At 30.1% G+C, this 23,562-nt stretch overlaps 4 protein-coding genes across 4 annotated transcripts in view; 2 read left to right on the forward strand and 2 right to left on the reverse strand.

The window, feature by feature from the left end:
• The first annotated feature begins 405 nt into the window (after positions 1–405).
• LOC145333459 (uncharacterized) lies at positions 406–9,026 on the forward strand. The gene is made up of 22 exons (XM_080178609.1): positions 406–485; positions 1,570–1,616; positions 1,839–1,906; positions 2,401–2,481; positions 2,753–2,798; positions 3,204–3,251; positions 3,541–3,625; positions 4,245–4,307; positions 4,702–4,782; positions 4,903–4,964; positions 5,036–5,113; positions 5,189–5,283; positions 5,357–5,441; positions 5,810–5,913; positions 6,748–6,808; positions 6,994–7,086; positions 7,560–7,600; positions 7,744–7,836; positions 7,918–7,974; positions 8,059–8,136; positions 8,297–8,369; positions 8,663–9,026. Exons 4-22 carry the CDS (start codon positions 2,411–2,413, stop codon positions 8,768–8,770), a joined length of 1,422 nt encoding a protein of 473 aa, XP_080034735.1. The 5' UTR covers positions 406–485; positions 1,570–1,616; positions 1,839–1,906; positions 2,401–2,410; the 3' UTR covers positions 8,771–9,026.
• LOC145333457 (uncharacterized) overlaps positions 889–23,562 on the forward strand; it is a 202,496-nt gene continuing 179,822 nt past the window's right edge. The window contains exon 1 of the mRNA XM_080178607.1: positions 889–1,104. The gene's annotated coding sequence lies outside the window, so the exon portion shown is untranslated. The remainder of the gene's footprint in view (positions 1,105–23,562) is intronic.
• Positions 9,424–12,627, reverse strand: LOC145334151 (troponin C-like). Its single transcript, XM_080179458.1, has 5 exons — positions 12,497–12,627; positions 12,120–12,166; positions 10,556–10,619; positions 10,156–10,204; positions 9,424–9,831 (listed from the first exon to the last, which is right to left on the reverse strand). Exons 1-5 carry the CDS (start codon positions 12,511–12,513, stop codon positions 9,706–9,708), a joined length of 303 nt encoding a protein of 100 aa, XP_080035584.1. The 5' UTR covers positions 12,514–12,627; the 3' UTR covers positions 9,424–9,705.
• Positions 16,502–23,562, reverse strand: part of LOC145333455 (uncharacterized) — a 70,063-nt gene continuing 63,002 nt past the window's right edge. The window contains exons 25-32 of the mRNA XM_080178605.1: positions 21,804–21,856; positions 21,356–21,548; positions 20,354–20,447; positions 19,793–20,010; positions 18,547–18,632; positions 18,090–18,128; positions 17,492–17,558; positions 16,502–17,352 (exon numbers count right to left, since the gene is read on the reverse strand). Of these exons, the coding sequence (XP_080034731.1) occupies positions 17,112–17,352; positions 17,492–17,558; positions 18,090–18,128; positions 18,547–18,632; positions 19,793–20,010; positions 20,354–20,447; positions 21,356–21,548; positions 21,804–21,856 (991 nt within the window). The 3' untranslated portion in view covers positions 16,502–17,111. The remainder of the gene's footprint in view (positions 17,353–17,491; positions 17,559–18,089; positions 18,129–18,546; positions 18,633–19,792; positions 20,011–20,353; positions 20,448–21,355; positions 21,549–21,803; positions 21,857–23,562) is intronic.

The following is a 23,562-nucleotide window of genomic DNA, read 5'->3' on the forward strand; positions in this document are numbered from 1 at the left end:
TTGTTTTCTTGTTAAAAATAAACCCTTTTATGTTAAAGGAAAGGATAATTGATGTTACAAAGTTTTAAATTCTTTGACCATCTCTATTTTTGAGAAGTTTTATATAATTTGATGTTAATTTGGGTTATAGTCCATTCAGGTATTAAACTTTTTAATTATCAATACTTATTACAAATACATTGTTGTTAATTTTAGAAGAAGTTTTGTCCGTATGTTAACAACTAAATTAAGTGAATTAATGCCCAATGTCTCTACTTGGGATATCTACAATCTAGGAAACCATTTATTTTCTTGATAAAAATTAGTATTTTAGCAAAGATCAAAGTAGAGTGGTACTTAAAAGTTTAGTAGTTAGAGAACATTACATTATTCTTGCACTAATATCTAGTATTGAAAGTTTCCATTTAGAAGAAGCTTTATTGAATGGGTGTATCAAAATATCAAGGATGTTATTCAAGATTTACACCGCTCTGAACTGTACAAACTAGGAAATCATTCCTTTAACCATTATCTTTATTTCCTTTTTTCCTTTTCCACCAATTCAAAAAACATTTATTGCTTGAACTATCCATTTGTGTGTCCCCAAGAACCATTAATGTAAAAAGTCTGTCTGTGTTTGTCAACTATTTGAAAACTGTTTTAATTACTCTGCTCCTTTGGCTTAAGTTAACTGATTTTAAATTTTTTTGACAAAACAATTAGAATTTAATTTCCAGTCATGTATGCAGTGATCGAATGTCTATATGGCAAGGAAGAAGTGTATGTGTGTCTGTCTTTATGAAAATTAGCTTTCGTTATCATTTTTCAATAGAATTTAGTTATTTTGGCTGAAACATTAAAAAAAAATATTTTTCAGTCGATCTATTCAGTAATTGGATGTATATCTATCAAAGAAGTAGGATGGATGAGTGTGGGTCTTTATGTATCTTTTCCATTTTTAATGATTTAATTTTTTTGCTTAAAATAATTATTTCCATGTAGACGTTCTCAGTGGTTTCTATGTTTACATGAAAAGGCAGTAATCTTTTTCTCATTTAAAAAAGGCATACTTTTTCACGAATATCTAAAACGACCAAGCTAATATTGCTTGATTCACTTCTACAAGAGACAAAATGAATTGAAAATGATTGCTAAAATCGAAATATATCTTCATGTCTTAGAATAGTGTATTTTTTAAAAATAGGATGAAAAACATACTAACTTTAAAACACGAATATCTACACAAATAAATGCATGCATGTGTCACCAAATTTAAATTTAGGCCTTGAAAAGATTTAGTTTGTTTGCATGCTTGTTTATGCGCATTGAGAATAAATAGATATTTTTCGTCTTCACTAAAAATAACCATATTGATAGTATTAGCAATAAGTTGTTCTCTATAAATAATACTCTTATGAAATCAAACTTGTTTATTTTTTGTTTCTTAACTAAATGTCATTTAGTTAGTTACTATGCACTACACCAATGTATCTGTAACAGGGTTCACTTTTCTTTTTTTCTGATTTTGCTGCTGCAGCACTTTTTATAAATACTATTGTCCTTGTTTATCTAATTAAAGTAATGGTGCTGTAGTTGAATATGAGTTTATAACTGGAGGTATAGAAAATTTATCAGAGGTAATTTTTTATAAATATATTTAGAAAGGCAATACCATATATTTTAGGTTTACTGCCTTAAATTTGTTTGCACATCCTGTATTTCATGAATTCTGAACGTGTTCCAATATCTTTTTCTATAATCTAACATCATTTAACATTTCAAATTTTTTTCCTTTACCTGAAAGATTTATAGTTGTCACTTTTGCATAAAAAAATAAATAGGATATATTCAATGTTTAGACAGAAAGAAAGAGACAAGATGAAATTCTGAGTACAATTGTCAATAGTGAATTCTTTGATGATTATTTCAGGGACAATACAATATTGTCGTTTTAGCAATGTACATTTCAACATTCTCTACTTTAAAAAAAGTACATCAACTCTTTAAACCTAGTAAAAGTGTCTGACAAGGATTATGACGAAAAAAAATTAACCAATGAGAGGCCACTATAAATTTTATCATTGGTCAATTACAATAAATATTGGTTCCAACTCTTTACATAAAGCTAAGCTAAAGATGTAAATAAGCAATAATAATAATTATCAATAACATGATGTTATTATTTTTTTATTATTAAAGATTAGGGCAGAATAATATGTTTTTTAGGAAATAAAAGGTGGGGGGGGGGGGGGGTGGGGGATGGCTTTTGATTTTCAGGTTATAGTTCTGTTAAGGATTGAGTTTATTTCTGTAAATTGTATAAACAAATGACAAAGACCATTTCAAAGCTTCCCTTTATGTCTGTTCTATTGTTTGCATTTTAATTATTATGTTTCTTGAAAAATATTGTAGCAATGTTTCCAGATATTTTATGAATATTAGCCTGCAAGAGGAAGTAACAGAGATTAGTAATGGAAGGATGCACCTTAGTAGTGCAGTAAGGTGAGCAGACCTTGTAAGTTGAAATCTCATTAAAATATATAGGTTATCTAGTTTACAATTTACATACCTATATACAGAATATTAAGTAAAATATGATAATTTATCTGAGATAGATCTAACTAACTTTTAGTTATTTCATTTTTGTTGATTGTTGTAAAAATAATGTTTAAAAGAATTTATTCCATCTGAATAATGTAGTTAGAAATTAGAGCATAAGATATCGATATCAATATTTGTAAATAAGATTACAACATATAATTTTTTTTTGTAGAAATGCAATATATGATGAAGGTTTTGAATACAACAACAAAACTAAGGTATTCTAAGCTTTTAAGAAGCCCTGCTACTATTCTGCATGAGAATGCAATTGTCAGTAAAAATATTTAACTACATATGTTACTATGTTGTGTAAATTAGGCTTTGGTACCACATCCGCAGCCACCAATAAAGTCTTATTGTCCACTATTTGGCTATTTCAGCCACCTGTTAAGCTTCAACCTCAGTCATCTTAAGTAGTGCAACTCAGACAGCTGTATTCAATGCCGAAATAAAACACGCAGTTTTAAGAAAGCTTGTAGGAAAAACCCAACAATCTCAGCCAAAGCTGAAGCCATCCACAACCCAGAACCAGCCGCATCATTAGAACTTTCTAAGTTTCTATAGCCTCTTTTTTTTGATCGTTTTGCATAATGAATTGAATTTTCTATTGTTTATAATTTAAGGCTTTATTTCATAAGAATTTGTTCCGGGTTTTAGCTGCACAATGGCAGGTAATGTGTAGTCTTTTATTATCTTTAAAAGGATGATAACATCTAATAAAGCTAAGTACAACAATTGGACATCAAGCAATTTTAAATAAAAAACATAAGGATAAATGATAAATAAAGCTTTAAATTCCAAAGAAATCCTTTTTAGAAATACAGATAGTTTTATTTTAAAAAGTATCCTTAAGTCGTAATTATGGAGATATATAAAAGAGTAAGGATGTATTATAGACGCTAAGAGAGAAAAGCTTGCGAATATTTTAATCCATTACAAAGAAAGTTTTTTCTTATTTAGCCTGGGGAACTTATTCCATTCATACAATGGAATGGATTTGATTCTGTTGAGGCTGATAATGAAAAGAGTGTCTATCAGGAACTTGGTAAGATGTTTTACTCTTTAACTAGTTATGTAAAAAATGATTTTATACCTTTCTTGTCTTCTGAGACAGACATATAATTTCACATAATTAAAATTCATGTTAGTTCAATCCTTAAAAACATTTTATGCTGCATTTGTGTCCTTCATATTCTACTTTAATGCTGATTCATAGTTTTATACTCTTCTTTTATATAAAGTTTTACCCATTTTTGTTTTATCCAATTTTAAAATGTTATTATGGATAAAAATATATGTCCGTGAAAGTGTGTTTTATTTGTAAGTATGCTTCTTATGAGTAACATTTTCTATATAATATAAGATTCATTTTTAAAAAACTATGGGCATAATTCTTATATCCTATTATATAAAGTAGTAAGCTTTTTTGTGTGTAGCAAATGATCTCACTAATCGCTGAACCTATATAGTTCTCCTTTACAGTGAATCTTCTTATAGGTCCAGGGAAGGTTTATAACTATATTTGGAGGGTATCTCAACTCACTCAAGAAAAATCACCCCTATAAAAAATTAACCTCCCACCCTCAAATTCTTTATTTTTTAAAAAGCTTCTATGAGATAGAAAGGCATAAATAGATAGCTATACTAACATAATTTATATAAAGGTTTTGGAACAGATTATGGAGTTTGTACCTGGATAACGCCTTATTTCAGAAATCCGTTGACAGGTATTATTATGAAACATAAGTTTACATGCCAATATTTTGCAAGGATCAAGTCCATTGATTGTTGGACCATCTTATAAAATAAAGTAGAGTTATTGATTGGGTAGAGCTACCCAGAATTCTTAAACCCTAGGTATTAGGGGATTTACAATCAACTTTTCCAGTGCATGGACTTTGCTGCAGGTCCTAACTATTTATGGTATTGAGTTGTGTAACCTTATAAAGGCAAAGTCATTCACTCTATTCTTACCATTGATGTCACTTGCCAGACATTTATAGTATGATGGGATGCTGCCCTCCTCAAAATCATCCTGACAACAGGCACGATGCCATTTATGCCAAAGCTGTAGATGATTATTCATTCTAAAAATATTTCAATCATATTAATTATTATAAGGTTATGAGACAGATTTGGGAATGCTGAAACTAGGAGCCCTCAATGGGGATAATAATGGACTATCATTGTTACTAGATGCAGGCAAAATATAACAAATTTTAGTTGGAGATTGTTTTATTTTGCATAAATAAGGCCATATGAATAATCTGGACTTTCAATCTTTAAAATTGATTTATATGTAGAAATATGGTTTAATTTTAGAGACCTATGATAATGCAATTATAGATGATAAACTGGGGAGTAGAGTAGGACAAGGTTTCAAGGTAAATATTCTGGATTAGAGTAATAGAAGTTATAGACAAAGTTATACAAAATCAATAACATTATTATATAGGTGTCTGTTGTTCATAATCTTGATATACCTCTAGTTAGACAAAGTGGCCTTCATGTGAGTGTGGGAACTAATGTCCAGGTAACAAAAACTTGCATAACATTGAGAGTGTGGATGTAACACAGCATATACTATAATTAACATTAATTTTCTTAGCTTGGTGTGGATATAACAAAGCATACAACAACTTATCAAGCTCTGACAACTTATTCCCCAGTCTACAGACAATGTTGGAATACTTCAGAAATAAAGTAAAAGTCTATGTTTCAATATATAAGATTTGACTTTTAATTGTTGAATTTGCCATATCATTTTTAATCATAGTTTTCAGTTTTTGAAATATGAGTATGACTATCAATACAATATGAACAACTGTTTGTATGAAGCTGCTCTTCAGAAAAGTGAAAAGGTAAATCAATAATTTCTGTTTAATAAGAATTACGCTGCAACAAACTTCCAACCTCTTTTTTCTTCAACCTTTCCATAATTGCAAACTGTACAAATACTCTGTAAATACAGAATATCATAATATAATATCTTAAAGTTAGATTTTTGCATTTGATCTTAACCGAACCAAAATTAGTTAGGACCACCTCACAAAGGTTTTTCTATCAAAACCGCATACTTTGTTGATACATGAGATGTCTTGTACAGAAATCTTAACACAAAAAAAGATTGGTATAGAGGATATTAAGGCTACAACAGCAAAAACTGCAGAGTCCCATCTTAAGAGAGAAAACAAAAAAAATACTCAAATCTTTTAATTTAATGTTTCAGGAATGTAAATGCTTACCTGGATTTCAATCCTTTACAGAATCTCCCTGCGATGGTTTGGGTTTAAAATGCCACCAAAACATCATTTTTAACATTGGTCTTTTCAGGTTATCCATTAGCTTTTATGTCCTTCACATGGCAAATTCTTACAAAACTTAGCTTTTCTGTCCTTAATATAGCAAAATCTCACAAAAGCTAGCTTTTTAGTCCTTCACATAGCAAAATCTTGCGAATCATAGCTTTTTGGTCCTTTACATAGCAAATTCTTGCAAAACTTAGCTTTTTTGTCCTTCACATAGCAAATTCTTGCAAAACTTAGTTTTCTGTCCTTTATATAGCAAAATATTGCAAAACATAGCTTTTCTGTCCTTCACATAGAAAATTCTTGCAAAACATAGCTTTTCAGTCCTTCACATAGCAAATTCTTGCAAAACTTAGCTTTTCTGACCTTTTTATAGTAAAACCTCACAAAACATAGCAAATTCTTGCAAAACTTAGCTTTTTGGTCCTTCACATAGCAAATTCTTGCAAAACTTAGTTTTCTGTCCTTCACATAGCAAAACCTCAAAAAACATAGCTTTTTGGTCCTTCACATAGCAAATTCTTGCAAAACTTAGCTTTTATGTCCTTCACATAGCAAATTCTTGCAAAACATAGCTTTTCTGTCCTACACATAGCAAAATCTTGCAAAACTTAGCTTTTCTGTCCTTCACATAACATACCTCACAAAACATAGCTTTTTGGTCCTTCACATAGCAAATTCTTGCAAAACATATCTTTTCTGTCCTTTACAAAACAAATATATTTAAAGAGTCGCGTTGCTTAATGCCAACATGATTTTTTTGTTACTTTACTATTACATTCAAGTGTTTAAATCATAATAAATATTGTTTAGTCCGTTATTATTGCAATATTTGAAAACAAAATATTTTATCATTTAGAAATATAACAGATCCTGTTGATAATCAAGTAAAGACTTGTATGCCTGGCTGCTTTAGTCAGGTATTATTTTAAGAATTTATAGTATTTTATTTATCCAATATATTTTTTTTGTTGCTACAAAATATTAACTTAGAACAAGAAAAAAAATTTCTTTTGTAATGAATGCTTTTAGATGATTTTAATTTTAAATGTATATTCTTGATAAGACCCTTAAAAGTGCAATTTGTTAATAATTAATCCCATAGGAATTTAACCAACTGATATCAGATACATCCTACCCTGGTATGTCAACTATAAAGTTTAGGCAAGATTTCTGCTATGTGGTTAATAAACTTAAGGTAAATAATTTGTATAATTAATCATCGTCGCCATTTATCTCTTCTTTCCAGAGCATCGGCCACGCACAATGGTTCTCCATTTATCTTTGAATTGGGCCTCAGTAGAGGCATCACTGAAATATGTATAATTATCGCATTAAAACTGCCAGTGTGACAATAGGAATTCTCTTGCTTTAAGCATTAGGTATTGGGGATTAATGCCCTGCAGAGCTATCAAATAGGATCTAGCATAATATTTTTAGTTCCTTTACTTACAAAGAAGGATTTTTACCAAAACATTTTAAAACTAAAAAAATTGCACTAGTGCTGTTTCTTTATTATTCTTATCAGGGATTGAGCGGATAATAGATCTTAAGTGATATTTCATCCAAAAGTTAATTTGTTCTAATATTTGCAGGCTAAAAAATATGAATATTTGGGTTGGATAAAGTTTAACAGTGTCAAAACGTTTGCAACAATTCAACTATTTTTAGGTTTCATGCAGGGATAGATATAAAAGGTTATATATTCAAGAGTAAGTAATTTTTAAATTTTATCTTCATTATAAATATGAAATGTTTTAAAAAAATTTAATCTGTAAAAACAGATATTACCAAAAATTCAAATTTATATAAAACAACTTTTAACATCAATATATAATGTGGAGCTATATTATAGTGAGTATGAAAACTTATGTGATGGAATATTGGTAGCAGATGAGCAACAAGCATGTGATGAAAAACTACATTATCACTCTGATAGGATTGAAAAGTAAAAAAATAATTTTGACATACCTAAAACCATCTTTTGTAAAACTACACAACTTCATAAAATAAAATAAAAACTTTTCAGGAACAAGACTAGAAGTGAAAGGTACAAGTTTGAAGATGATGTTGTTGACTATATGAGGTAATATAATAAAAATGTGTACCAGTGCACATGAAAATTTCCTAATATTTATTGATCCATTGTTTAACTTATAATTTTTTTTAGCAAGAACATTGCAATTTTAAACCTGTTTATCAACAAACCATCAGTCATAGGCATACAAAGTGATGTTTCAGTAACACCGTAAGTTAGTTGTTTTAATGGTACAGCTACAATTAAGTATGTCCTTGCTACGTAATATCAGCTCTAGAATTACTTATAATAATAATAGAATATACTAGAGGTATATGATATTTTGATTTGCATAAGGCGTTGGACACTGTATTATTTATTATCATTATAGTGAAGAACTGATTGCAAATGTTGGTGGAATCCTGGGTCTCTCCATTGGGGCTAGTATCATCACTTTGATGGAGGTAATACGGTCTAAAATTTCTTGAGCTATACTGAAATCTAATACTTTACATATATTATTGTAAGTTTTTACTATACCATTGGACATAAGATATGTGTTAACAACTAACATTTTTGTTATTTTGTCTAGTGTCAGTTCTGGTTTGTACTATATTGGTTAAACTATTTTAATTTCAAAAGCTTAGGTGGAGCAGCCATTTCACAATTTTTTTATTATAGCTTTACAAGAAATTTTCAAATACTATTATGGAAAATTAAATTAAATGAATTTAAGTAACTTTGCTTCAATTTTTAGATTTTGTGGCATATTATGCTGTTTGTGGTGGCAAAATTTAACAACATCATGAGACCACCAAGAAAATTAGGATTTTATAATGCTTGTAGTACGTGTACTAAAACATAATTTAAGATGTAGCCTAACCTTGCATTTATAATATTTAACCTATTGTATATTTTCATATGTTGTAATATTTTTATGCTAAATTTGAGGAGAATGGCATAGAAATATCGATGTACTTATATTGTAATTTTTTATGTTGACTAAAATCCTTACAATTAAAGAAGTATGAGAGAGAACGATATCATTTAATCTTGGCCTTAGAACTTTGTAACTTTATTTATAGATGTGAAATTCGAAATATATAACAGAATATAATTAATATTATTATTTTTTATATGAGAAGAGGAGTTGAATGTAAATATCATAATATTGTATCAGAAAGCCTGTTTGTATGCTTGTTGTTAATCTCTAAAACCACTGAGTATAAAGATTGTTGTAAAATTACTTTTTATTACTGGAAGAGCAATTTTTTTGTGTCTAATAATAATATTAAACCGTACTAAAGTTTGAATGATATTGTTGTCAAAAACCAATCACTTTGAAGTGGTTAAATGATTAAATTAAATAAACAAACTACACACACTGTGCCAAACAAATTCAGTTACTAATCAATAAAGGCCTTCCACAAGGCTGATTTTTTTTACGATAAATCTCTAGAAAAGTTCAAAATGTTTATCGTTTTGTCTTTTTATTAGCAAAGAGAATAAAAAAGCAGCTACAAAAACCAACTTATATATTTCCGGAGAAAAAAAAAGAAAAAATGGATGAATTTTAACTATACTACACTGTAAAAATGCATTCCTTTAAATGAAACTTTTATTACAGTATTCGTCTAAAGATATTGCTCTATCAGATAAACAAAAATCATAAAATACTAAACTTTCAATAAAAATGTAGAATTTCTGGATATTGAATTTAGTTGTTTATCCATAGGGTATATGTAATTTAAAGCATTATTGTAATAAAAATTTCATATTTGGTAATATTTTTCAGTGTAGCTAATAGGTCATGATCTTAACAAATTCATTGAAGTCTATAGACCCGGAGGAGTCACAGTCAATATCTGCCAAGATTCCGTTGATATCCTCCTCCGTCCAATCATCATCCAACTCTCGGAGGATACTCTAAAATATAAATGTTTTTCAATTAAATTATTTCCCAGCATGGCTTAGAAACTTGTTAATTTCCACTAGATTAGAACCGTTTCTGAGACATTAAACAAATTCGGGTATCGTTTCGTATTATAGACAACTCTCACGAACAATGAAATAAAGTCATAAAATTATGTTGACCAAAGCCTTTAGTTCATCGGGGCCAACAAAACTCAATTCATCTTTTGATTTTTCATTTTACTATCCTCGGAAATCGGAAAGTCTACAATACAATGCCACATACAACTATTCTTTACTAATAAAAATAGTTATGTTTATCGAATAAAATTTACTCACTCCGAAGGTGGGTAGAGATAAGAAACCAATTTTCTCATAATCAAACAACCTACAAAACAAACTAAATTAAACAGTAATATTGAAAATGTTTTGGGAAATTTTAATTTCATATCATTATTACATGAGGTTCTTAGAACCAGCTCTCACCAAAAACTGATTTTTTTTTTGGGGGGGGGGGGGGGGATTATTTTGGAGACTGTTTTAGTAAAGTAGCTCCCCAAAAATAAGTTGAAATCACAAAATATTTTTCGAATTGATTCAGTTGTTGGTTTAACCTATACCTAGCATGAAAAAAGAACTAGTTATAATTTTCATGCTAAAAGAAGTACAGCTTTGAGTGGCAACCGGATGGAAATACCAAAGTAAGATAGCAGCTGTGTAATTAAATTCTTATTATTACCTAAATACTTCTTTAAGTTCCTCTAGGGTAAGTTCTGCCATCATAGCATCCCCCTCCTCCTCTCCTAAGATATAAAGATACTTTATATTAAACTTGATTTTGTACCTAAAGATGGTGTGATTGAAAACATTTTTTGCATTTATAGGGATATTACTGTGCTACATTTAAACTTTAAGTTTTATTGAGGATTTTAAGCGTGCTGCAATAAGCAAATTTAATCTAAATTACCATAAAAAATTAAATAGTTTTCATTAATCTAAATTACCATAAAAATGAATAGTTTTCTTTAAAACTATTTCTACATTAAGTGAGATATTTATAACTTGTCTATTTTTACGCCATTAAAACTTTCCCAGACATTTTTATGACTCAGCACAAATTTACATTTCTAATGTACGAAATTAATACACGGACAATTATTCCCATGTAGCGAAGCAATATTAATCTAACTCCTATAAAAAGCAAATATGCTATACAAAAGTACTAATATAGAACATCTTTAGAAAAGGAGGGGATACAAAGTTGCGAAATCACAAAACGGCGACAACTAAAAAACTTCGAAAAAAACGGCGAAAAACAATAAACTATAAATAGGACCTATTAAAAGATCAACATTTAAAAATAAAAAAATAAATGATCCAAATTTTAAAATAGTCACGGCCACATCATAAACTTTGCAACGTTTATTCCGTCGAACAAAGGTGGAAACATACGCAACCCGTTGAAGAAGGGTAGGCGGGCAGAGAGGCTTGAGATGCTGAAGTTGTCCCTCCAGGGTTATAAGCCAGAAAACATGAAGGATTTCCAATTTGGAATTTTTTTTCATAAATTGACAATAGATTCATCAATGTAGAATTCATTTGTTTTCTTTTTGTTTGAATTGATAAATTAGATGAATATAAAATCATTTTTTTGTAACAGTCACCGTTTTGTAACATTCGCCGTTTTGTGATTTCGCCATTTTGTAATTTCGCCTTTTTGTAACATTCGCCGTTTTGAAAATCGTCATTATGTATCCACTCCTTAGAAAATGTAATGTAAGTTTATGGTAACTAAATGTTTGCATTTTATGGCTAAGATTAAAGGTGACGTGTAACTTTTATTTCTCCCCAATCTGATGTACATCCAACCTTATACCTTATTCACAAAGTAGACGCGTTACTAAATTTTGTTCATTTAAGAAATTATATATTGCTTTGTTTCAGACAACATTTATTAATTTAATTGTTAGTTTAATCGTTTTGGGAAACATAAATTTAAGTCATTGTAAAAATTAAAAGACTAGTTTTTAGTAGATACGTTACTCTTTGACTCACTTTAGAAGTTTGATTGCCTGTTAATTGGGAAATATTAATAACACGTCTGTTATACTACAGAGTTTTTTAACTTTGTTTATATGTAATGAATGATAAAGAGGAAAAATATTTTTTAGATGTCCTAAATTTGCTGTTAATATTCCCAAACTCCATAACTTTCATTAACGTCTGTTCGTCTATAATCGCTGAACATGGATGTGAACTTTACTGGCCGATCATTAGTCAGATTTTCAGCTATTTAAACTTACCCACGGGATATTCATCTCCCAGTTCTTCATCCCCAATGGCAGACTCACTATAATGAGGTAGAGTTATTTAGGAGGAAATGTTAAATTATCTTTTCAAGTAACTGAAATCATAGTAACATTTTTTTCTAGTCTTTATGTTAAGATTCAACGTGTAAAATTGACCTTAAGAGATGTTCAAAATTAAAATATTCTTTTTAGGTGGCGGGATTAACATGAAATTGGCGGATAGTCACGTTTCAACGGGGGATAATAAGAAGCAGTTTGACTTAATAACTGCATTTGATATTTTTAATTGCGTAGATGTTGGTTAAAGTACTGGCAAAAAATATAGTTAATTAAAAATATTTTCAAAAATTTTATTTGAAAATATAACTTACTCTTCAGCAGCCACCATTTTTATTAAGTTTTAGATAAAAACTAATTTTACAATTAAACAATTTATTAAAACTTTGTGAGGATCAGTCCAAAATGTGGGCTTAGCTAGTAGTTAAAGCATTATTCAACTTCTAAAATAATTTTAAAACAATAATAAGAAATAAAAAAAGTTATTAATATTAGAGTTCACTAAATATGAAATAATTAACTACTAAAAATGTATGTCATGTTTTTTATATACCCAGAATAGTGTAAATGAACATCTAAACGTAATTTCTTATAGCTACTGGACAGGACACCCAACAAAAAATCTGACTTCTCACCTGTCCTTAAAGCATAAAAAATTCAGAAATCTAAGGATAAGTTAATACAAAACTTTTTTTTATAAGGCCTTTGATTCCACCTTAAGTTGTAGTTTTTTCTTAAATCTGACAGTAAATTAATTTTTATATCACTCTTTCATATGATTTAGACCTAAATATATCCTGTTGCTTTATCCCTGAATATTTGAGGTATCCTGTCTCCTTAATATTCTCATTTGATCGTCAGCAATTTATAGCAATATCTGTCACCTGTCAAAAATAGGCTTAGAAAGAGGACAAAATTTGTTCGAACAAATGTCTTAAATTTAACTGATTAATGGTCTTAATAAAGGGAGAAATTTACAAGAAAAAATGGGCTAAAATGGTACGGTACATACAAAATCCATTCAACAACAGCAGAATTAACATTAGTTATATACAAAATGATTTGTATGTTAAAATCTAAAAAGACATTTAGGTCTTATAGAAAGATATTAATCAACAATATACCCGCTTTGGCTCCGCGTCATAACTAAAGACGTTAAAAATGATTCTTACTGCTGCTATATCAGATGCGCGACATAAATAGTTAGAAATGCCTTGGCCCAAAACAGGCGCAACTAACTCATTACCATGCACAGTTAGGACTTCTCAGACAAAGGTCGTGCAATCAAAGGGTCGATTGTCTGATGGGTGTTTATACCCTAGGGGTTTGAGCCCGTTACATTGCAATTTAAAAAGCAGAGTATGTTCAAAGGTGACGTGGATAGGACTTGAACCCGAGGCGTCACCAGCCCCTAGAGTCAATAGTCAATATAGTGATCAGATCAACACAGTTTATTTAAACATATAATATTTAAGATAAATTTTACATAAATATCAAGACTAAATATGTGGCGAATGTACTGTAATTTTCGTTTTATCCCTAACATTAACTCAAAATTTAAGGTAAGGGTGTCCTAAAATAAAATTATACTTTTTATTAGTCTCAAATTATAATACAAAATATTTAAAAAATAAATATACTTATTTGGTTTATGCATACAATAAATATGTTAGCCCAAATTGAACCAAAATTTGTTGTTGTTAAACTGTATAAACTTGCCCTTGATGTATGTGTCTCTCAACGCCTCTGACTAATCAAATTAAAAAATAAATATGTGATATGAAAGCTTTATGATCGGTCAAAACTCAAGAAATAAAACCATGTTAAACTTGAAAGCTTTTATTATATCATTTATTTCCTTAATTAAATCCTGATTTTTTAAAAATAGCATAAATATCAGGATCTTAACATAAAGACGGATATATGTCAGTTGAGATAACTTTATGCATTAATATATAGTCGACAAAAAGAATAAAAAGTCAATAGGATCTGAAATTCGTAATGTAAATATATGTATGTATCAAATAGTTTCATTCAATTGAATTTATGTTTGATTTCATACCAAGTAGGTGAAAAGAGTAGAAATTATAATTCCATACAATAAAAGTCCGGTGGCCACAGCCAACCTCAACCGCTTGGTAATGGTGCGGCTGCCAACCCCTGTTTGTAATAATGGGTAAACAAATTGTTTATTTTAAAAAATGGGTGTAGTCTCTTTAGTGGCAACGCATCTTAAGGGGCGTTTTGTCGTCTTTTCACAATGGCCTTTGATAGGTTAGGTTATATTAGGTTAGGTGATTGCCCCGCAGAGTTAGAGCCCGTGCAGGGGCTAAAAATAGGAGAAAAGCTATTGTGAAAATTCGAAGAAATGCCCCTTAAATGGCGTTGCCACGATAGGGACTACACAAAAAAAATTGTGTGAAAAAATCCTATCTTTAAAGTATCAAAACATCCATTGAAAGATATTCGTTTCAGTAGTCTGCAGGGATAAGGGATGGGAAACGTAGGAAAATATTATTTCAGGCCTATTTCAAGCCTAGGCCTATTTCTAGCCTAATAAACCAGTTTTTGGGATGGCGCAGTGGTTCGTATTAAACGCTAATGAAAAAGCTGTGTGTGTGTGTGTGTGTAGATAAAGTATAGAATCAAATTCAGGTAGCTAGTTTAAAGTAAAAAACATAACTTTTTATAAACCTATATATTAATGGCTTTTGTTAAAATGAAGTTTTTTCTCTCCCAAAATTTTTTTATCTTTTACTTTGGTAATTTGAACTGTAAGAAAGCTATCGTTGGGTTTCCCTCAGACAGATTTTATTTGCATTTTTATTAATGAGTAAAAATTTCATTGCTAATTAAAATTCAAAATAAATAAATTAATATGCGCTTGGGTAACATTCTATCAAGTTCTTTGGATACTATTATGTAGTGATACATTTGTACTGTGTTGTATTGTACATATATTAGGGTTAAGGTGTTGTATCAATTCCGTATTAAATTTTTAAAATTCAAAATACAACATCTAATTTATAAACTACCAAATGAAAATTCGTAGCTACCTTCTTTCCAAAAAATAATCCCCTTATTTTTGTTTTTTCTATATGGCCCTTTTTTAATGTTTAACTCTAAGCAGATTTAATAATTAAGCTAATGTGATCTAACACCATTTATATTTATTTTTTAATAGCAGACGAAATCATTATTTTTTCTAGAATTGTCTGCTTCTAAAATTTCCGCCAATTGGTGATTGGTTGTTAAAAACAGGCCGATTCTTATTGGTTTAGAGCAATAGCTACTTGGGAGCGTCCGCCAGTTTGATAGGAATTTGTAATAGTTGCAATATCCCTTTAAAATCTAGGCCGGGACCTAATTAATGGCCAGGTTTCCTATCCCTTATCCCTGGTAGTCTGTAAGCACATCAATTCAAATCATTGCACAGAACCCTCACAGCAACTATTGCAAATTTCTGTAAGAAAATAAATGCTTTAAAAATACTTGCTCAATTTTATATTAGTCTTAAATAGTTTCTACTCTCATACTATCTGTATCTGAACACGATCTTTCAGTATATTCCTGTCTGTTTTTTTAAAGTTCTGACTTTCTCCATTGTCACTAGTCTAAAATATAGCGGAATGATATCTTTTCTCAAATCCACTCGTCCTTACTTGTGATCTCGCTAACTATTGAAACTATGATGTTGTACTTTTCATAGAACTTATAGAGGCCTCTATTGGAGTAGCCGTTAGTCTACCTTTATGATGTGCCCGTATGTTTGCTAAGATCATAAAGCAGCTGGACCGCTGGTTCCATAATTCTAAGTGAATGTTATATCGGTAAAGTGCATGTTTTTCGCTATTATGTAGGTCAACTTCACCCTTCCCGAGGTTAAAAAAATTCCATATGGATGCCCTCAGTTTTTAAGGATTAGGTTCTTTAAATCCAACAAATGTTTTTAAAAGCGAAGCTTTTCTAGTTAGGGTCGGCAAAAAGTCCGTGTATTCATTTATAACATGTTTCTTTTTAACTTTTTTTCACAACAATTTTTCACATAATATCCTATTCATCTAATTTTAGGATTACTGATTTCTATTACAACAATGTTAAAAGCAAAGCATCTCTATAATAAGGTCCTTAAAATGTATTTTGTCCTTATACAGTATCCTGTATTTAAGCAGTTTGTACATATATTTTCTGCTATTTCAGTTTTAACACTACAAGTTTGTCCTACAATTTCATACCTTCGCTTTCATGGATGAAGTCATCCATATTATTTCTATATTCTAAATCTAGTAGTTATATGAGTATCTAACAAACCAGATAGTTTTTATTAAATTTATTTTTGTTCAAATTTGATAAATAGTTTAACAAATATATTTTTAGAGAAGATACACAAAAACAAAATAGTTATCAAAATTATTATTAAGAATTTACAAATTAATATTGGATGGAAAAAAATTAAATTAAAAAGTAAGATCTGATTTTAAAAATTTAAATATAAATTGCTTTAAACTTTCTTTGGTTATATTATAAACAAAATAACAAAAAACAAATATTTAAGAAAATACATTGAAATAAAGATTTATAAAAATACATAATTAATAAATCATAGCATAATAAATACAACCCGCATTTTGGCACTTTTAAATATTTAACAATATAATTTTTGGTATAATTCCAGTATTGTATTTACATTTTACATTATGGAACACAGACATACTTCGAAACAACAAAAAATATCATCTAAAAAAGAACAGTTTAGAGTCCTAATTTTAAGCTTATTAGGTATTTGAATACAAAATTAATTTATATTTTCGTGTATATGCATGAGAAACTTGGATGATACTCAATAGGCAAATTTATTTTTACTTATAAAAAGCGGAAAGTAACAATCTAGATATTCAATATTTTATAAGATAAGGTGTTCCTCTATATTTATGTATTAACAAGTTGAGAAACAATAAGTTGAACTAAGTTTCCGGATCTTTGAATAATCTCCAAAACTCTGGCATAACCTAGTCCTTCAATGTTGATACCATCAATTTCAAGTATTTTATCGCCAACTTTGAGACCATCTTTAGAGCATATTTCACTTGTATCCTCTAATCCCTCTACGTATATTCCACTTGGAGTTTCTGTAATTCTAACTCCTAGCTTTCTTGTTGATTCATTTCTCCTAAAAAGTAAAAGATAGGTATATTAATTTGTTTTGAAAAAGTTAAGAAAATAACAACATAAAAACAATATTCTGTTTGTTTTCAAATTAAATCCTGCGTTACAAAAGGACAAAATTTTCATTATTTTTAAATTTGTACCTGAGCTGAACAGCAACAACCTTCCTTGTTGGTTCCCACTCTGCTGTGTCCATGTTGTCAAATCTCTCTGAAAAATAAAAAAAAATTGTAATCAATATGCTTAAGGAAACAATTTATGTATATAAACACAATATATAAAAGATTTTGCAATAAAAAGATGTAGAAGTCTTTACATTGAAATGTCGCCAAGATAGATCATGAAACCACTATATTATATTTGTCAAATCTCTCTTCAAAGTAAATTCAATTATATACACTTTGACTTTAGAGTAGTATTTAATTCAGGTAAATGCAATTGTCTGCTTTTTTGTTTGTCTGTACATTAAAATGTCAAAAAAGGTTAGATTCTTCCAATTTGTTTAATTTTATCTAAAAGAAGAAAGTGCAATACTAAAATAAAGGTTGGGAGGGTAAAAAGGGGGTGGGTAGGGGTTTTCAAGGTGGAGTAAAGCTAACCTACTATTCTGAAAAAAGAGCATAAAACCTGACCAGAGAAAAATGTCTAAACATTTTTAGCAAAGTTGTCTTCATTAATATACACATAAACACACAGACACACAAACATAATATATTGATTTAAAGATTTTAAATATCTTACCTAATAATGAAACAGATAAGCTGGAATCTAATCCTTCACCTAAAAATATATTATTATATAATTCATACAATCTTTGCAACACTATTATGTTTAATGTATTTAAACTACTGCATTCACTTTAAATCTTAAAGCTTTTATACAAAGAGAGGGGTAGATTCTGGTAGAATCCGTAAAAGTGTGTGTTTTAAGGCTTAAAAATAGTAGTAGAACGATAATATTCACTAAATATGTGTATTTCTTATTGAAAAGAACTATAGACAAAAATTTTTTTTTTAAAGTTAACATAAATTTTTATCGTTCTACTATTGTTTTTAACTTATAACACATAACCTTTACGGATTTTACCAGAAACCTACCCCTCCTTTTGTGAATTACGTTTCATTTTTATCATATCAATCAGAATTACATCGCTATTATTAATTGAATTGTCCTTGTTCAATTGGAAAATACGAATAACCTGCTACAGGAGAACCATTTTCCTGTTCCATAACTCTGAGAATCTTGTGAGACCTCCGACTTCGAGCTCCTCGTCCTCCCCGAGATCTAAGTTAACACTTTGTTAACAAATATATTTATAAAATTCTTATTTCGAGAGTATGCTACCCATAAATAAAAAAATATCTTTATTACCGCATTAAACCAATAATTTTACTAGCACTAAAAAGGAAGGTTATTTAACCCTTACAGATCGGGGGGGGGGTCATATTGACCCCCCCCCCTCTATTTTTTCAATGTCATTTTTTTGTAGGTAAGATAGAGACTTGTGACTTCATGACTTTTTAAGTTTAGTAATTATACGTCGGCAAGAGTTGATTTTATTAGGATATCTGGTCTGTGTCGGTCGTGGTGTCCGGTCAAAGTCGGTTGGGTAGCACCAAAATTTTAAAAAAATTATAAATAAATCTTAATTTCTACATTATGACTTTGTATATAAGGTAGAAACCTAAAATTTTTTTGGTGAATACTGAGATATCAATGACCTTATGAGAAAAGTGGTGTTATGACCGTTTGACCGTACCATGACCGACTTTATGACCGATTTTTGTCCGGCTTTTACTACAGACATATATCATGAATATCGTGGCTTCTATTACAGCTAGAGACCTATAAATTTTTTTGGTAAATCCTTGAGCAATAATAAACAGATAAAAATATTAATTGGCGCCGCCAACCGCCGTTTTACCGCCGTAACCGCCGAAAATGGCGGTTTCCGTTATTTGCCGTTTTTTTGCGATGATCAGAAAAAGTAATTTTTTTGTTATGAAAAATAAAAGTTCGTCCTAAAATTTGGTGATCCTAGCTGCAAAATTGGCCGCTCTACAGCTGTTTTAAAATTTAGCGGCTGGCCGCTAAAAAGCGGCCTGACCGCTATGACTAGAAAAAGTAATTTTCTCTAAAAATACACATGAACCACCAGAAAAAAATGTTACGTCTTTATCTGTAACAGAAGCCGAGATAGAGGGGGGGGGGTCAATATGACCCCCCCCCCCCCCCGATCTATTAAGGTGGGAATAGGGGCCCGATCTGTAAGGGTTAATCAATATCTCTCATAATTTAGGAAAAATTCAACATTGAAAACTAGAAACTAGTATGCCCTACATGAGAGTTGAGGGGTTTAAAGTCTTTCTTTAAAATCTACTTAAATCTACTTTAGTCCAAATATTTTTTAAAGCTATTTTATATTTTTTAATCCAAAAATTTACCTCGAAGAAGCTTTAGAGTTATGTTGATAACCATTAGCTCTCTGATTTGTAGAAAATAAACCAGTTATATCATCACATGATCTAAACATCTTCTCATTGGATGCAAACAAATTTGTTGGATTCTTATTTCTCACTTCCTTTACCACATTTTCTACACTGCCTGTTCTGTTCATTGCTGAATCTTTGGATTGCGTAGAACGGCGGGTAGATGGCCCAGTCTAAGATAAACAATAGATTTTATATGTGTGCATCTATATATAGTCTAGCTACATTTCTCGTTTGTTAGCCTTTTTCGCCTTCTAAAACCAGAACCAGAACATCGAGAATTAAGGTGTTAGGTAATCTAACACCTAACAGACAATCAACCTAACTGTGTATGGTAATAAGTTGTTTATGGGCAAACTCGAACCTATTTTAACACCCCTTTTTCTAAAAAAATAAGTGGAGGAAAATAGAAGAGTATAGTCCACAATAGCAGAGCTTTCCATAGAAGAATATTTACCTTTTTATCAAGAACAGTATAGTCCACAATAGCAGAGCTTTCCATAGAAGAATATTTACCTTTTTATCAAGAACAGTATAGTCCACAATAGCAGAGCTTTCCATAGAAGAACTCATGTCATCATAATCATCATTTTCCAAATAAACTCTGTATCTAAACAAAGACAAGTATGTCATAGGCATAACATTAAATTAATAAGTAATATACATTTACATAAATAATAAAGGAGTAAATCAATCTACTTTTTTCTACAAAAACATTAATACAGGAAAATTGAAAATACAATTTTAGGCGTTGCTACAAAAGACCTACTTTACAAAAGACCTACCCCTACAAAAGACCTACTTGTCGGTTCTACAAAAGACCAACGCCTACAAAAGACCAACGCCTACAAAAGACCTACTCTACAAAAGACCAACGCCTACAAAAGACCTACTCTACAAAAAATCGTAATGCTAGAAGGTCATGGCCGCAGAGCTCGTCCCCCTGGCCTGCCTAGCCGCGGGCGCTCGGCCCCCTTGCCTATAACCTAACTTAATTTATATGTAATAATGTATGAATGTTTATCGTACATTAACTTAATTATATTTTAGAATTTCGTTGATTTACAAAAAGTGGTTGGTAGATTTTTTCAAATTCTAATATTTTTTTTACAATATTTAGGTAAGGTTAGATTAGGTTATAGGCAAGGGGGCCGAGCGCTGCGGCCATGTATTGATTATGTATTCCTTTCTTAATAAATTTGATGTTTATATAACAATATATATTCGTAGGTCTTTTGTAGGCGTTGGTCTTTTGTAGAGTAGGTCTTATGTAGGGGTAGGTCTTTTGTAGAGTAGACCTTTTGTAGGCGTTGGTCTTTTGTAAAGTAGGTCTTTTGTAGCAACGCCCAATTTTAAACTGTGAAATATTCCTTTTAACTACAAGAACAACTATGTGCATAATTAGCACAGCATTAAAAGTAAATTTAAATATATATGTATGTATACATATTATATAAGTATTTAAAAAGAAAGGACATTTCCTAACTATAGAGAAGATTTACTACTAAAATAAAGTACCTATACTCAGGTTTATCCACAATACTCTGTGGTGCTGCGCCCATACCCTTAATATCCAACTTAAACTTTTTCATATTCTTTCTTTCATCATCTGATGGCGAGGCTTTGGAGGATGTGAGAGAGGTCTTCGACGATGATTTAGAGGTTTTAGATGTGAGGCTGGATTTGCTTGATAGATCTGTTGCTGATTTTACTAAAAAATTAAAAAGATTTTTAATAGGTATCTGTTTGTTTTTGCTGCAGATAGGCAGGCATGATGAAACATAAAGGTTAAATAATTTATGAAATTCTGCAAATGATTTATTTGTTTAGAAAATAATTTTAAAACTTAAAAATAAGCATTTGATTTAAATTTACTTTCAAACTATGTTTGTGGTTCATAAGCAATATTAGGGAAACCGCTAAATTGTAAACATTTACAGTTCAAAGCTAATTTAAATATTGTTACCTATTATATTATTTGCCATAGAGCTGTAGTGTTTCAGTCTTCTTATTGAGCATCTAAAAAATTCAATAATTTAGATTTTCAAATATCTTAGTATCCTTTTAAGAATTTTAGTTTAGAATTTATGTAAGTTCTTATTTGTCCTGGGCATGTTATGTTTTTTGGTAGGGGGAGGGGGGGCACAGTGGGATCTTTTGAAAAAAATTGGGACATCCATAAAATTTAAAATCGACTTTTATCTATCCTAGGAATTAATAATGGCTGTAAGTAGACAGCTAGAAAAGAAATTTTTAAAAAATATTCATTTTTGCGGATTTATGCCATTTTTAAAAAAGGTAGTGAAAAATTTCTTTTCAGTTTTGATGATTTTCCAGAATTTTTTACACAATTTTTTCAAAGCATCAAAAAATACATTTATGTTCATCTTATGAAAAAAAAAATTTTTGAGGTACTTTTCAGATACCTGTACCAATGTCTAATTAAAGAAAAAATTTTAAAAAATATTTTTTTGGTGGTGTAAATTGACATTTTGTGAGAAAATTTCACCAAAAATATTAAGATTTTTAACCCCAAAAAATCAGTTTTCTCCATTTTACCTCAAAAACGGACAGGAGGCCCCGGGTTTTGCAATAATAATATCAATATACAACATGTATTGTGTATAAAACAGTTTTCACAACCTGGGGCCTCTTGTCCGTTTTTGAGTAATTGAGCATTATACATTGCATGGTTTGAACAATTTCGTTCTTGTTAATTTCAAATTTTCCCCCGTTAGAGGGGGAAGGAGTCATTTTAGAGCCCAAAGTCATCTCTGCAATGTTTTCAAACTTTTTGAGGCGGATCTTTCTTTACTTCTGCATTATTTGCCTCCGGCCAACCGTTACGCCGTTATTTGCCGCCGTTGGCGTAATTTTTAACGATTTTGCCGTTCTCGCGGTTTTAATGGACATTTAAGGGATAAAGGAGTCGTTAAATAAAGATGACTTATAAATACTTTTATTTTAGCAATTAAATTTGCTAAATTTCATGTGTTCTAAAAAAAATTGTATTTCTAACTGGTTTTGGCCCAGCAGAAATTCAAATTTGGAGATTAATTATAAATAATATTGCAACAAGGATGACAACATCCATAAAAGCGAAGCACTGAAACGGTAGGACAAACGGACATTAACACTTATATATTGTCAGAACTAAATAATCAGAATATAAATATATAAGACTCGAAGCAAAATTCTAAGTAAATTTGTTGAAAAACTACTTTATACATAATAATGTTTATGGACATACCTACATTTTTAGGACTTGATTATAGAGTTGCTTCGCTTATAACATTATACTTTGTTCTCCCAGGAATCAATATACCAAAAATCAGATCAATCGGATGATTTGATCACATAAAAATTTGTTGTTAAAAAAGTTACAAAAATCAACATGTTTAAAACGGACGTATGGACATTTTGTTAATGATTATAGAGTTGCTACGCTTTCAAAATCGTACTCACTATTAAAGGAATCACCATGCAAAATTTGAAATCGATAGGACAATTCTAACATGCCTAAATTAACGAAAAAAGCTATCCGTTACGGACGGACGGACGGACGGACGTACGGACGGACGGACCGACCCTAATTATAGAAAAGCTTCGCTTTTTAAAACATTATATACGCACCAGAGAGAGAGAGAAATATACGTTTGAGAGAGAATATAATTTAAGTAATTATGTTTATATTCTGATACAAACTTTAAATGAAGATAGCTAGA

The sequence above is a fragment of the Acartia tonsa genome, chromosome 12 (genome assembly GCF_053477335.1).
Source record: "Acartia tonsa isolate MP-2025a chromosome 12, ASM5347733v1, whole genome shotgun sequence".
NCBI classification, from domain to species: Eukaryota; Metazoa; Arthropoda; class Copepoda; order Calanoida; family Acartiidae; genus Acartia; species Acartia tonsa.

Bases quoted from the DNA above. Each gene is read 5' to 3' on its own strand.
- LOC145334151 (XM_080179458.1), bottom strand. The intron at 10,205-10,555 runs GTAATAATAAGA...TTTGTTTTGTAG, and splicing joins GAACTTAAAGAAGTATTTAG to GTTGTTTGATTATGAGAAAA. The intron at 9,832-10,155 runs GTGAGTAAATTT...TTTATATTTTAG, and splicing joins TATCTCTACCCACCTTCGGA to AGTATCCTCCGAGAGTTGGA.
- LOC145333459 (XM_080178609.1), top strand. From the start codon at position 2,411: ATGAATATTAGCCTGCAAGAGGAAGTAACAGAGATTAGTAATGGAAGG. The intron at 4,965-5,035 runs GTAAATATTCTG...ATTATTATATAG, and splicing joins GAGTAGGACAAGGTTTCAAG to GTGTCTGTTGTTCATAATCT. The intron at 5,114-5,188 runs GTAACAAAAACT...TAATTTTCTTAG, and splicing joins GTGTGGGAACTAATGTCCAG to CTTGGTGTGGATATAACAAA.